The 16,011-nt window shown below is 42.7% G+C and overlaps 1 protein-coding gene across 1 annotated transcript; it reads left to right on the top strand.

Annotated features, from left to right (window-relative positions):
* The first annotated feature begins 10,043 nt into the window (after positions 1 to 10,043).
* On the top strand, positions 10,044 to 15,398 carry ANKRD9 (ankyrin repeat domain 9). The gene is made up of 2 exons (XM_075193064.1): positions 10,044 to 10,137; positions 11,123 to 15,398. Exon 2 carries the CDS (start codon positions 11,159 to 11,161, stop codon positions 12,032 to 12,034), a length of 876 nt encoding a protein of 291 aa, XP_075049165.1. The 5' UTR covers positions 10,044 to 10,137; positions 11,123 to 11,158; the 3' UTR covers positions 12,035 to 15,398.
* Positions 15,399 to 16,011: the final 613 nt, after the last annotated feature.

Raw genomic sequence — 16,011 nt, 5'->3', positions numbered from 1 at the left:
ATTTCTGGTACTGTTAAAACCCTCTGCGGAATTTTAAAAAGCCTGACACACCCAGACACACTTCCCCTGTGACCACCAGCTAAGGCTGCACACCTACAAATACAAAAGTGGAAGCTGCTCAAATCAATTTATAGGCCATAACAGGTGCTTGAAAGGGTGGGGTTATCCTGCAAGGAACATACACACAACATTTTTTCCCCCAGCACACTGCTATAGCCAGCAACAGATCTGCCATTTCTACTGTAGATAAAAATGCAAAAGTCTTTGTTGCACACATTTGCAAATGTATGTTTAAGCCATCCGCCACGCCAAGGAGCTTTTGCTAATAGGATGGTCCTACTCTAAACAATGAGAGTCCCACATATTTGGGCCATACATATGTGTTTTTAAATTGAGAGCCAACTTACCAAAGAGGTAGCCCAGAAGCCTCCAAACACCTGCCAGTCAGTAATATGATCGTCTGATTCAGCTTTTGTCAACTGAAATAACCTGGACTAGATTAGTTCATTAATGTTAACAAAACCTCTAACAGCAGTTATTAAATGCAGTCCCTGATGGTATAGATCAGTGTTTTGCAACCCCAGTCCCCAAGTACTCCGGTGCTTGTTTTACATTTCTCTATGCTGGAGCACAGCTGTAATCATTACTGACTGATACATTGTAACAGTTGCACAGGTGGTATAATTATATCACTGGTCACCTGGAAAACCTGCACTGTTAGGGGCCCTGAGGATTTGGGAAACACTGGTATAGATGGAAAATCATTTGTGAGCAGCAGGAGCAGACTATTACACTGTGAGGTAAGGAGTTCCCTTGTCTGTATCACGTTTTGTTTAGATGCATGTAAGCAGTTACCATATGAGTTATGTAAACATCAACACATTACATAGACCCCCCACATACTCTATGGCTGCACTGCAATTAGCGTTGTGTTGTACTAAAGGGTACAACCTAACGTGCACAATGTTCCTATTAAAATGAGCTATGATAAAGAAATGAAAGTTTAACAATAATTGTAACTAGTGAGAATTCCCCCCAAGGAATCTGCTGTTGCAATGTGTATATATTTAGTGTGCGTTTGGATAAACCTGCTTGATCCTGTCCTATGCATCACATTTGGAATATGTTGGGAGGAATTATGCATGTGATTTTGGACTCCCTACCACCACTGCTGCCCCTTAGGCTATGTGCACATAGTCTGCATGTTCTGTTATAAACTTGCGTTTTGTTGTTTGTTTTGTAAACCTGCGTTTGGAAAGGTTATTACAGTCACATAGGAATACATTGTTGAATACAAAAAATGCTTTGCAATCCTTATGCAAATCTGTACGTGCTTTCAGTACTGTAGCCATGGGCAGAAAATGTCTGCTTCATTTTCCACGTTTGAATGGGGCGTGAGAAAAAAAAAATAATGGCAAACAATTTCATTTTTAATAGGGTTATTCACTGTAAACATGTTTGCATGGTGTCCACTAGGTGGCAGTGCGGCACAAGTCATGCAGAGGACAAGTTTGCAGATATTGGGCAGGTAACTCCGTTTAGGGTACAAAGATCTAAGTTCACATATAGGAATAGCACAAGACGTGGGTGCAGTCAGCCAAGCAACCAACAGGACAGAGAAAAATAGGGAGACTGATAAAAGGATTATTTTCACACAAGTATTATATACAGAGTGACTTAATATCAGTGCTGCCAAAATGTTTTATCAGCTGGGCTGCTTATATTCTAGTGATGTCCTACAAGGGAATACCCTGGGACATCCTGGTCTCCCTGAGGTTAATCTCTATAACCCTAATTGTGTCAATGTGACATTCAGACAAGTGTCACCTTCATGTTATGTAAGTAATTGGCGTGACATGCCTGGGAATATATCGCTCATAGCGGAAATGTTCTGGATGCTAAGGTCAGACACACACAGCTTGTACACGGAGAAGAATTCCATAGAGAGCTATTCCAATGTAATGAAGGAAACTGAATAACATTTAAGGCGGGACGATGGCTCAGTGGTTAGCACTTCTGCCTCACAGCACTGGGGTCATGAGTTCGATTCCCGACCATGGCCTTATCTGTGTGGAGTTTGTATGTTATCCCCGTGTTTGCGTCGGTTTCCTCTGGGTGCTCCGGTTTCCTCCCACACTCCAAAAACATACTGGTAGGTTAATTGGCTGCTAACAAATTGCCCTTAGTCTCTCTTGGCCTGTCTATGTTAGGGGATTTAGATTGTGAGCTCCAATGGGGCAGGGACTGATGTGAGTGAGTTCTCTGTACAGCGCTGTGGAATTAGTGGCGCTATATAAATAAATAGATGATGATATTTATCAAGGACACTGTATGGATGATAGATGTGTGTAGAATGCTTTGTCAGCTTGTACGTGTGTTCCAAATAGTGAGAAAAATACAAATGGTGCAAGGACAGGGCATCTTTGGGATTCACAGCTTGGTGTCTCTTTACATAATGGTCCATCATACAGTCATAATAAGAGAGGTTTGAACTATTTCAGACAGCTTGAAATCCGATCGGACCGTCCTGGTTTGACAACCTTGAACTTTTGGTCGAACCATCTTGAAAATACTGAAATAACTTTTTTTTTTTTTTTTACCACCATGTTTTATATTTTATAACTGCTAAGCGGTTATCTCGAAGTTCGAACTATCCTGCGACATGGTCGAAACTGATCACCTTGGTCAATTTAGATGTATTTATTGTAAATCTAAAGTTTGAGAATTGATTGCAAACGTTTAACTGGTCCAGTAGCCACTTTGAAATAACTTTGGCCATCTTCACTTACACTTGGGCTTACATATGTCCAGGGGAGTACAGATTTTGGGTGGTGATTACAGCACAGAAATGTTTCCGGACTACTAGAGGGTACAACACAATGCGCAAAATGTTCCTATTAAAATGAGCAATGATAAAGAAAGAAATGAAAGTTTAAGCAACAATTTTAACTAGTGAGAATTCCACCCAGAGGAATCTGCTGTTTAGTACAACCCCATGTGCAATGGACTTTTACTAAGCTTCTTCTAGAATGTTAATGTATAGCAGGATTAGTAGATTCCTATAACTGTTTTCACACACTTGGGTGGCATTTTTGTACTTTAAAAACAGAATATTACAGCTGTGTCCCTGTTTCTGTTACACAACGTAGCAGTCCTATTTATAACCCTTTCCAATCTTGTAATGAAACCGTTTTCAAAGTATTGCCTTCAGATTTATACATTATTTAAAAGAATTCTGTTGATAGTACCAATGTTCTGTCTACGTGGTCTTCTGCGTAAACTAAACAGTTTAAAAGTGTATCTTATTATTGTATATAATGATTGTTCCACTTTGGGAGCCCTGTATTGAGAATCTGCTGTTCAGCACAACTCTGAATAACTTGTTTTTGGTTTTTCTTAGTACAACTTTTACGATTATTGTATGCAGTTTGAGAGAACTGTTTCTCTGAGCCTGTACTGTGCACGGACAGGGTTTAAAAATACTTCTGTCATCATCAAAACGGCAATGAACTTTCTTGTGTGTCAGGGTTCAAAGAAGCTTAGAAATACAACTATAGTTAAGAGTCCCGTGGTAAAATGCTTATCTATCTAACTGGCTTATTCATGTAATGCTTATCTTCTGTCAAGTGTCTCGGTGATGTGTGGACTTGGATCCTATACACTAGATAATCACCAAATCTCTCAGTTGCTTTGACTACTTAAAGTGAACTTGTCACAATTTGTCCACAATGCGTAAAAATAGCAACTCTACTTTGTTCCAGAATTGTGTAGTAATTTTGCTCTCTACATTGACTCTGTCTCCGTTACTGATATCTCCTCCCGAATGATGACCACACAGGCAGTAATACCAGGGGCGGACCCGGACATTTTTCCTACCCCGGACGATTTTTTTTGGGGGGGGAGATTTAGGCCCCGCCCCCTTTCTGTGTTCTAAGGCTGCCGGCGGCTGCACAGTATGTACAGATCCGCTCAGCAGTGACCGTGTGCTGTCCCGCTGCTCTGATTGTGTTTAAAACACAATCAGAGCAGCCGGGCAGCACACTGTCACTGCTGAACGGACCTGCACAGTTACTGCAGGGTTTATTGTGCAGGAGCACAGTTATTTATAATGGGTAAGTGGTAATGGTCACACTTACTGAGGATTGTAGGGGAGCACATTGCAAACTTCCCCATAATAACAGCTAGCCTTGGTATAAAGCAGTGTTTCTCCAGTCCTCAGGACCCACTAACAGTGCAGGATTGCCAGGTGACCAGTGATATAATTATACCACCTGTTACAATGTATCAGTCAGTAATGAATACACCTGTGCTCCAGCAAGGAGATATGGAAAACATGTACTGCTAGGGGGTCCTGAGGACTGGAGTTGAGAAACACTGGTATAGAGTAACCAAACATTGAAATATTACAGGCGTACGTGGTGTGTCTGTATCAAGAAACAATACAGGGTGGCCCAGTAGTTATAACTTGTCATCAGACATAATGTGTCTGTGTAACCAGTCATTTGAGAAAAGCTTTAGTTATGTGGTTGTAACTATGTTCATTCATAAAGAACAATGGACTTGGAAACATTTTGTGTACTTGAACTTTAAGAAAAAAAACGTTTCAAATGTCATAAAGGTTTGTGTCAGCGTAGAGAGGTGACAATGAGATAGATTATAAGACGGGAAAAATTATTTACTATTATTAGTGCCTGAAACACGAAAACAGATATTATACAATGTGTATATTTTATTAAAACATTTTAATGCACACATACAATGAAGCAGCATAAACATGGATGTTACAAACATCAGCAGTCAGAAGTAACAATTTTCCAATATACAATTGTGTCCACTGATTTAGCTTTGATAAAGCTTCTATGCATTCTCTTTTAATACGGACACAGATGGATATTGCAGCAAGATCGAGTCTAACTTTGGTCCAGTTCCCAGGGTGGGGACCACCCCAGTCTCCTTCTCCCATTTGGTTTCATATAATTCCTTATGCTGGACGGCAGCTGCCATTAAGCAATTGTACATAGAGGAGTTTATTGGAGTTCTAGTGAACAAGGCACAAAGCTTCCAGGGTCTAACGTAAGTCGGAGAAAAGAGCCGACATACAAGAGTGGGTGAAGTGTCGAAATTGTTGATATTGGTAAAAATGACGATTCCATAGCTGGAGGCTGGTGCATAGCTCAGAGAACGGTGGCTCAGTGGTTAGCACTTCTGCCTCACAGCACTGGGGTCATGAGTTCAATTCCCAACCATGGCCTTATTTGTGTGGAGTTTGTATGTTCTCCCCGTATTTGCGTGGGTTTCCTCCAGGTGCTCTGGTTTCCTCCCACACTCCAAAAACATACTAGTAGGTTAATTGGCTGCTATCAAAAATTGACCCCAGTCTCTATCTCTCTCGCTCTGTGTGTGTGTCTATATTAGGGAATTTAGACTGTAAGCCCCAATGGGGCAGGGACTGATGTGAATGAGTTCTCTGTACAGTCCTGCGGAATCGGTGGCTCTACATAAATTGATGATGAAGTCAGGTTCAAGAATTGGAACATATTCTAGTATTTTGAATAACCATATATATTACTGAAGTTTAAATATACATTCCAAAAATACTTTGCTGCTGAGAAGGCCTATGCAAGCCAAATTTATCAGATATTGAAACCTAAACAGGGACAAAAATGATAGTAACTTCTGGGCATATAACGAGCGACAAAATAAGGACAGCTTTTAATACATTAAAACTGTCACAATGTTTTATAAAACACATCAATCTCTGGCTCATTATAAGACACAATGGCCACAGCTGGAACTGTCCCTGAAAAATAGGGATAACTGGTGAAGCACATTGAGTGGTACTGAATAGATGGATCTGGGTGGCGTACATTCTCTATGTTCATTGTTCATTGAGCTTGGTTTTAATATCTTCTTTTTGACAACAATCAGTAAAGAGCAGAATAGCAGATGATGATGAAAGAGTTATTAAATGTTTACCAGTAACCAGGCCCGGCGCTCCCATTAGGCAAGGTTAGGCACTTGCCTAGGGCGCCGGGCTCTGGAGAGCGCCTGGAGGGCGCCACAGAACTGGAAATTAATTTTAAAACTGTGCGGCGACCGCTGACCATACCTGTCACGGCCGCCGCACAGCATTCAGATGCATGGGGAGGGGGGGAAGAGGCTATTGCTCACCACCGCCACCTCTCTGCTCCGTCTCCTCCCCTCCACTCACTAGTGTCAGTGAGTGGAGGGGAGGAGACGGAGCAGAGAGGCGGCGGTGGTGAGACAAGGTAAGAAAAGACGGGGTGAGGGGGAGGAGGGCGCCAATTTTTGCGGGGGGGGGGGAGAGGGCGCCGATTTCGCCTAGGGCGCCATGGACCCTAGCATCGGCCCTGCCAGTAACTGCACAGGAAGGGGCTTGGGGATTGGAAACAGCCTTATGCAATCTCAAACTCATTGTTCTGTTCCTTTTGTGTATATTGTAGTATTAGTGGGTCAGACGTTTATTCGCCTGTTGTTGGGCACAAAATCCGATCATTCAATCCAATCGTCTTTTATCGACTTGTGGAATATTTGACACGTGTGGGTGATTTCTAGGTCAAGTGCAAAGATGGGCCAAATCGATTGACAATATGATCGGATTAGGTAGAAATGTTTAAACGAAAAGGGATTAAGCGATTAAGTGTAATAATAGGAGTTAAATGAACAGTGCTACAACACTACAATGCATATGCACTAAATATATCTTTCTGCTCTATTAAATGATACAATTTGTAATGTGAGTGAGATAATCACTTTTTCATTAACAATCTGACTACAAATGAGCGGATTGTAGCTTGTGCGCATATTGAGATGATTACACAGGAATGCTGAGAAAGACAGAGTGAGATATGTTTACCTGGATGTTATATGTCATCTGTAATAACAGCAATGTGGGTTTGTGACATTGGGTGGGGTATCACAGAAGACTTGAGCAAACATTATACAAAATCAAGCAAGTCACTATTGCAAACTCCATTGTTATCTGTTTACTGTGCAAAGGTTACTTGGATGACCTGAAGACGATCTACCGTCCACTGCTTGTCTGGATGGTGGGAAACATTATGGAAAGGAATTTAGTTTCCTTAGTTTGTTATTTTGTTGAGGTCTAACAGCATCTGGAATGGTACAAGGGATAATTTGCCTCTTAAAAGTGTAAGGCTACATTCACACGGACGGTTTTTGTGAGTTCAAGAAGTAAATTGGAGCCACTACCTGAAGAAGCGCTCACATGGGGATAGTGTTATGTTATATACAGGGCAGAAACGCCGCGTGTGCCATGTAAATGAAGTCTAAACCTATTTTACCCCATACTTGGTCATAGCTTCTAAATGATGGGTTAGGTACAAAATGTCGGTAATGAAAATGTTGGCAAATATCCTACAATACAATAACGAGTGTCTGCAGCCAGCAGTGAAGCACAGTGGAGGTTCCTTGCAAGTTTGGGGCTGCATTTCAGCAAATTGAGTTGGTGGACTTGGTCAGGATTAATGGTGTCCTCAATGCTGAGAAATACAGGCAGGTACTTATCCATCATGTGATACCATCAGGGAGGCGTCTAATTGGCTCCAAATTTATTCTGCAGCAGGACAACGACCCCAAACATACAGCCAACGTCATCTATCTTTATCGTAAAGAAGAACAAGGAGTCCTGGAAGTGATGATATGGCCCCCACAGAGCCCTGATCTCAGCATCATCCAGTCTGTCTGGGATTACATGAAGAGGATGTTACCCAGCTACATCCACAGAAGATCTGTGCTTAGTTCTCCAAGATGTTTGGAACAACCTCCCTGCCAGGTTCCTTCAAATACTGTGTGCAAGTGTACCTAGAAGAATTGATGTGGTTTTGAATACAAGGGGCGGTCACACCAAATATTGATTTGATTTAGATTTCTCTTCTGTTCATTCACTTTGCATTTTGTTAATTGCTAAAAATAAACTATTAACACTGCTTCTATTTTTGAATGCATTATTTACCTGCCTAAAACTTTTGCACTGTAGTGTGTATGTACTGTACGTTTATGTGTGTGTGTAATATATATATATATAATTATTTTTTTTCTCAAGAAATAAGACATACCTACAGTGATCTCATCTTGTGTCATAGTATTTACATATGCTGTGTCAGCATCTCATTAGTTGGTTTTATTGTCTTTGTTTTGCTTTTAATCCACATGACAAGAAAGACATCTGTGTCCTTTCTGTAGCGCTTTTGTGTCCTAGGATCATGAACATAACACAATAAACTGATAGACGTGGACAGACCTCTCCCCATAATAAATTAAGCAGTCCCATGTCCTAATACTCTCTGAGAATACAAGGCACACATTGTAACCTTTATACATTTATGATATTGAAACAATTGATGTGAGAATGTTGTCAATATTAAAGTAAATTATTCATGCTTTGGCAGCCTTATTGCTGGGATTTGTAGTCCCGTAAACGTTGGAGACCCAATCTCTGATACGTGCCATTGCCTATACCTATTTATTACTTCCATAAAAAATGTCTTCTACATGCTCAGATTTTTATTATGCAAAAGGAAATTGGTTTAATAAATTGGCTTATGTAAAAAGTGCCATCATTATATCTCATAAGCTCAACTGAAATATTTATATATAAGCTTTACATTGTTATCAGTTTCGTTTTCTGTCCCTTACGTTTGGTGCACTTGTTTTTTTTTTATCATCACTTCTATTTTTGAGTCCTGGCCCCACCCCAGAAAGTGCTGCCAAAAACTGTTAGAATGAAGTGGTTCAATAGCCTGGTCTGTATATACATAAACAAATAATCCTGCTATACACTGAAAGCTTGGGGTGTGTGTGTGTGTGTGTGTGTGTGTGTGTGTGTGTGTGTGTATATATAATATAATATAATAATATATATATATATATATATATATATATATATATATATATATATATATATATATATATATATATTTATTTATTTATTGTAATATTAGATAAACTTCATATTTTGTTTGTTTTTCATTTGCTAAAATGACAACTGTTCCATCTTTACCCTCAAACAATAGATTGTTTTTGGGCTTTTCTGGGAAGTGTTTTTCTTATTTTGCAATTCGTAATTGTTTCTCTTCTGTTTCCGAGGTGGCAACACTGCTTCATTTTCCTAATGAACAGTGAAACGATATCAGAACTCACTCTTTATACAGATATTATTTACAGGCGTTTATACATATATCAACATCACTTGTGTATTATAAGTAAATAATTTCATTCTAAAAAATAAATAGCATTCTCTTTTATGACTATTGGCTTCTAGACAGCGGGATAATTAGTCTAAACAGTTCATGAATTATTTATTTAGTCACCGCACCGCTCGCAAATGATTACATTACTTATCAGTCTGCAACACGAGACTACCTCAAATGTATATTTTAATAGCTTGCAACTAAGTAAAATGAAGGACTTTGGGGGCTGAGTAAGCTCAGGGGTCTGCAGCTTAGAAGTGTTAGGAGGTTGGCAGGCTGCGAGTCTCTATTTGCTATGGAACTACAAGTCCTAGCATGCTGTGACAGCATGCAATCTTGGTCTGATTTAGGGTTACTTAACCAGTGATTCTCCAATTACTGTGGAACTATAAGTACCAGCATGATGGCAGGGAGGAATTTGAAGTTCCAGAGAAGCTGCAGGTTTAAAGGAAGGTTTCCAAGCATGCATAATAATAATAATAATAATAATAATAATAAATTACTAATGATAATTAATAATGGTGCTTGTGTTGTTCAGAGTTTATATTAACCCTGTCTGTGCAGCAGTGTTTGGTGCAGATGGGATGTTGTCGGTGCGGGTCTCCCTAGCTCCCCCTCGCGGTGGACACGCCACACTGCAGCGCTGCTATCACTCCGGACTCGGACAACTTTCTTGGCACGCTGCCCGCTCGTGACGTCAGAAGGCCAGGGGGGCTCGGCTCGCTCCTTGAGCCAATGGGAGCGGGCTGGAAGTGCCGCCAGCCAATGGGCGCAGAGCGGACAGTTCCGCGGTCCTGACGACCTTCAGGGATCGGGAATAAAATTGCCGGCTGGAGAGAGGAAGAGTTTGCTGGAGAGAAGCGCTGAGTGCGGGAGCTGCGGGGTGACAGCCGGGAGACTGAGAGTAAGGAGCGGGCTGATCCCTGTCCCGACTTTATGTGTTATGTAATGTATGGCCGAGGTCCCGGGAGGGGGAGCTGCTAATGCTGCAGGACACCTAATAGTGATCTCATGTCATATACTGCACAGCTCTGCAGGACACCTAATAGTGATCTCATGGGGATATAGGACATTATGTCATATACTGCACAGCTCTGCAGGACATCTAATAGGGACTGCTGTCTGCTAGTGATACTGTGTGTCTGCTGATTGTAGGGACCTGTCCTGTATACTGGTCATGTAGATGTAGGGACATGTCCTGTATACTGGTCATGTAGATGTAGGGACATGTCCTGTATACTGGATATATAAATGTAGGGACCTGCTCTATATACTGGTTATATAAATAAATGTAGGGATCTGTCCTATATAGTGGTTATGCATATGTAGGGACTCTTTTATATAGTTTGTGTTATCGCAGTGTCTGTATATGTTGGTGTAGTATCCCTATATACAGTAGTAGTAACCCCTCTGTAGTTTGTATGCAGTTGTGTAAACCTCCCCCCCTCCCTGTGTATGTATTGCTGTCACTGTGGGTGTCGGGGCCCCTCCCCTCTATGTAGGTGTACAGAGGCTCCTCTATGGTGTAGATAAAGATGCACACATACAGACCCCTCTATGATGCTGAGCTAGGATCCCCCCCCAGCCAATGTATGTGTTGTTGTCACTGCAGGTGTCGGGGTCCCTCCCCTCTATGTAGGTGTACAGAGAACCCCCTATGATGTAGATAGAGGTGCACAGAGACCCCTCTATGATGTAGATAGAGGTGCACACAGACCCCTCTGTGATGTAGATATAGGACCCCCCCTCTCTGCTGGTGTATGTGTTGGTGTCACTGCAGGTGTCGGGGCCCCTCCTCTCTATGCAGGTGTACAGAGACCCCTCTATGATGCAGAGATAGGACCCCCCCCCCCAGCTGATGTTTACCTGAATGCACTTTGCCATTTTAGGAGAGCAGCCGCTGGTCCGCTCATGGTGCCCGGGTGATGCCAGGCAGCGTTCAGTGCCAGTCCCAGTACCAGTCCCAGAGACAATGCAAGAAGACCTCGTTCGCCTTCTACCAGGCGGTGCGGGACCTGCTGCCTGTGTGGCTGCTGGAGGACATGCGGCTGATGGAGGTGCTGCACTGGGAGGAGGGGGGCAGGGTGAGCTCCTACTCGCCCTCCGAGGCTCTGCTCTACGCCCTGGTCCATGACCACCAGCCCTATGCCCGCTACCTGCTCGGCCACTTCCCGCATGATGCCCTGTCCGTGCCCAGCAAGAGCTTCAGCTGCTGCCAGTCCTGTGCCCCGCACCTCTCCATGGCCGTGCGCTATGACCGGCTGCCCATCCTGCGGGAGATCCTGCTCACCCTGCGGGCCTTCCCTGCTGCCAGCCGGACTGCCTTCATCAACCGGAGGGGCTGCCAGCGGGTGGAGAGCGGCAAGACCCCCGTGCACCTGGCCTGCGAGCTGCAGAGGGCCGAGTGTCTGACCCTGCTGCTGGGGCACGGATCCTGCCCCTATGCCACGGACTGTAGCGGCAACACCCCCCTGGACTACCTCCTGCAGCTCATCCGGGACAGACCCCAGGACCTGCGCCTCAGGCGGCTGTGCCTGGACCCCCTGCTCCTCTACATGCCCGGGGGGCAGCCCCCGTCTACCAGGCACAAGCTGCAGCAGGAGAGCGCAGCCTGGCAGCAAGTGCTGGGGCAGGACTTGTACACATGGCTGACTGGCACCTCACCCCCCACCCTCTTCACCTTGTCTATGCAGAGCCTGCTCAGGGCCCTCCCCGCTGACAGATTCCCAGAGGTGCTGGAAGAGATCCCCTTACCAGACTTTCTGAGACCCCTGGCCTTACAAAAGCAAGTCCCAAAATAGAAGACATATATTGGTTATTTACCTAAGTGTCTGAGCTATGTGCCATGTATGGCAGTGACTAGGGGGGGGGGGGGGGTACACATACTCAAGACAGAGAACCTTGACTTTATCCAGACTTCACTGAATTGTCAACATTTATATGGTCTTGTATAAGGTTTTGGTTTTTCTCCCTGTTCAATTCTAAGTTTCTGCATGTGAACAAATACTAATGAAGAATGCTAGATATAATGTTGGAATGCTGCACTCCTACCTATTGTGTATCTCCAAATTCATACCTGCTGGCACTTATAGTTCCACAACAGTTGCAGAACCACCGGTTGCCTTAGCCAGAAACATTTGCCCCTGCAGCAGTTTATCCAGAATGAAAATGGAAATACTACTATAGAATGTATTATAATCAACAATATCCACACATGCCTTTGTAAGATAATCTAGATCATGTCCCCATCACCAGCATTACTGATATAGCCAGTAGATTTGTGTACTAGAAGGCTAAGTACTGAAACCTTGCAGTTAGCAACATGATCCAAATGTAATTTACAAGCTACCAATCATCAGGTTTATATGTCTCTCGGTGGCCATAGATTCAATCTATTTTCTGGAGGAAAGAAACACACTGCATTGGGATGGAGTTTTACTGGCAGAGCAGTGTGTGGTGTCTTATGGCCAATCCCACATTAAGCCAATCAGTCAGTTTTAAGGGTGTTTGCCACCTGAAGTTTACACCCTCAAATTGATAAAAACATAATCTACAAATCATTGCTATTAATTTTTCTGCTGCTTTAAGACTTATAGAAACTATGTTTCTAAACACTAGTTAAGAAAAACAGAGAAATGTATGTATTTTTTTCATGATATTCAAAATGTGTTCACATCGCCCTGAAACTGCATTAATAAGGCAGTGGTCAGGGTGGTTAAGTGCATCCTGACAAGCATTTAGCAAGTAGTAAATGGATGTCCCATAGAATTCCATTGTTTTTGTTATGCACATAGGGGAGATTCAATTCAGCGCAATGTGTCTCCGGAACAGTCCTGAGAGACACACCACGCCTATGTTGAGAACGGACTGAGCGGAGTCTCCTTGCCGTAATCATCGACATCGACATCGACACCGACACACACACACGTTAGCAGCCAATTAACCTACTGGTATGTTTTGTAGAGTGTGGGAGGAAACCGGAGCACCCGGAGGAAACCCACGCAAACATACAAACGTCACACAGATCAGGCCATGGTCGGGAATAGAACTCATAACCAGGGTCGGATCCAGACTATTGCTATACCCCGGGCAATTTTAGGGGGGGTGATTTAGGCCCCGCCCCCTTTCTGATTTCTAAGGCTGCCGACGGCTGCACAGTATGTACAGATCCGCTCAGCAGTGACTGCTCTGATTGTGTTTAAAACACAATCAGAGCAGCCGGGCAGCACACTGTCACTGCCGAGCGGACCTGCACAGTGTGCAGCTGTCGGCAGCAAGCCCCAGCTAGGGGGGGCGGACCCCCCCCCCCCGGATCCGCCACTGCTCATAACCCCAGTGATGTAATGACCAGCAATGTGCGCAGCTGGACATCGCGGCTAATTGAATCTCCTCCATTAAATGCTACAGGAAACACTGAAATTGATGTGAAGTAAACAGTGAACACTGGTCACAAATTGTGTGGAGGTCTATTGGGCTAATATTGTTGTTGTTTTTTTATATATACAATGTCAACATATTTTATGCAGTGTGATTTACAAATGCTGAATGCGCCAGCGACTGACAGTGTGAGGGGGGAAGGATAGGAGTAGGAGAGGAAGTATTTTTCTTCACCTGACTTCTGCTCTTCACCCTGTCGGTCATCCAGTCGCTTCTGGAGCAAGTGGCTGAGGATCAGAGTCCTTGATGGTTGCGGGCAAACTACAAGCAGGGGCTGGCTGCCAAATTGGGGAGCCTATCAACATTTTCAAGGAAAAAAAATTCAGGTCGCCCAGTGACCCAGCCCAAAATAGCCCACTATGGGACCAGCCCTGGGGGCAGAAGCCCCCCCAGCCCTGCAATGCACTGCCTACAAGTGCCCCCTCTATAGCAGCATGCACATGGTTAACTATGCATATTATTAATAATGCACATGATCACTATATTACCTCATGGTGGAAAGTCAACTTAATGGTCATTTGCCTATAACAGTGTTGGCTAACCTGTGACACTCCAGGTGTTTGTGAAACTACAAGCCCCAGCATGCTTTGCCAGTGGATAACTAGCTGATAGCTGGCAAAGCATGCTGGGGCTTGTAGTTTTACAACACCTGGAGTGTCACAGGTTAGCCAACACTGGCCTATAATGAAGGTTCTACTATAGATATATTGTATATACTGATTGAGAGAAATGATGAGGGTGAAACGTTATATATATATAATTTGAATGCTTACAATGACTCTCACATCTCCACAATAAGAAACATCAATTTCAATTGTTATTTGTTTATCAAGCATTATAATCTGGATGTGTTGTTCATACTCCACGTGGTTATCAGATTGTCTCCTTAGTGCAGGAGTCCTGTGCTCAAATCTTACTTCACATCTAGAAGTAGATCATCAATATTAATAATAATAATTTTGGCATCTTTTCAGCCTGAAATACAGGAGATATGATCTTGTGTTGTAATGCCACATATCTCCATTTGTTTTGGTGATATTGTTATACAATTATATTTAACTAAGCCACATTTTGTCCTCCATATGTACAAAATATGTATTTATTTCCAGATTGTGAACATCATTTGTCCAGTTCATTTACTTTAAGAATTTCACTCCCAATCTGTGCTTTTTTTTAAAAAAAATTATATAATGCTTTTGGATATTTTATTTAATAAGAAGGGCTAGAATTGTACTAAGCAAACCACTGAAAGATTAGTAAGGATAAGTAATACAGTTTACAAGAAACCCCTTGTCCTAGTGCACCCTTAGACAACAGCCTGTTGGCATATCGGGGGCTAGGATTGTAGTATTACAGAAATAAGCCGCTAACACTGGTATTGTGACAAAAGCTGCATTTTGAAATGTGTGATCTCTCCAGGGTGAGTCGATGATACAAAGTTGTATGAGCCAAGCGGAGGACGTTTATGTCCCGGCTTATGATATTTGCACTATTTCACGGTGGTGCGTTATTATGTAACAGACATTATTGGAAGGCGAGCTGGGGATTTTATCACAAATGCAATATACTGACAAGCACTTTACAATAATGTACAAATATATATATAGATATAATGTGCCCGCTGGAGACTTAACTCTGTTTACTCCTAACTTTTTTGGTACTATATTTTCCTTGTGTATTATATATTTATTTGTTGACTTTGTTATGATGAATAAAACAATATCTCAACTTTATTCTTTTACTGGGAGATGAAGAACTCCGGGAACTAGGAGTACTCCTGTCTAGAGTTGTCTCTCTGTTATACTGCAACAGGAAGAGCAGGAGAAGCCTGTGAGTGGTTTGGAGGGATGCCAGAAACACACATTCCCCTTGGAAAATGGATATAGAGTATTTAACATAGAGGCAGCCTCCAGCTCTTCAGCTGTTGTGGTACTACATCTTCTAGCAGGCTGGCTGACAAGACATGCTGGGATTTGTAGTACCCCAACAGGCAGAGAGCCAAATGCTAAGTAACTGGTTTATTTTGCAGTACTGGAAAAGTCATTAATTTTGCAGGCAGTGGGAGACTGTTATGAGACCCGGTGGTCATGATAAAATTGGTGGTATTCAGAGCAAATTCTATTTTCTAGTGTTTAGAAAATGAGAGCAAATGTTCGATTGGTTACTATGGGGTAACAACAACATTGTGTGCACCATTTTTCACAAAATTTCCCCCAATTTGTTGCTTAATTTTTTTTTTTTTTGTGAAGGTGTTCGAGGTGCTTCATCCACGGATTATATTTCCATCTAACCATTTTATCACAGTATAGTGATTAGATGTTACGCAACGAGAACGTTAGAC

This window comes from Mixophyes fleayi, chromosome 12, assembly GCF_038048845.1.
Source record: "Mixophyes fleayi isolate aMixFle1 chromosome 12, aMixFle1.hap1, whole genome shotgun sequence".
NCBI classification, from domain to species: Eukaryota; Metazoa; Chordata; class Amphibia; order Anura; family Limnodynastidae; genus Mixophyes; species Mixophyes fleayi.
This window is presented reverse-complemented; position numbering and strand designations above follow the sequence as displayed.

Coding starts and splice junctions, on each gene's coding strand:
- ANKRD9 (XM_075193064.1), top strand. CDS start 11,159: ATGCCAGGCAGCGTTCAGTGCCAGTCCCAGTACCAGTCCCAGAGACAA.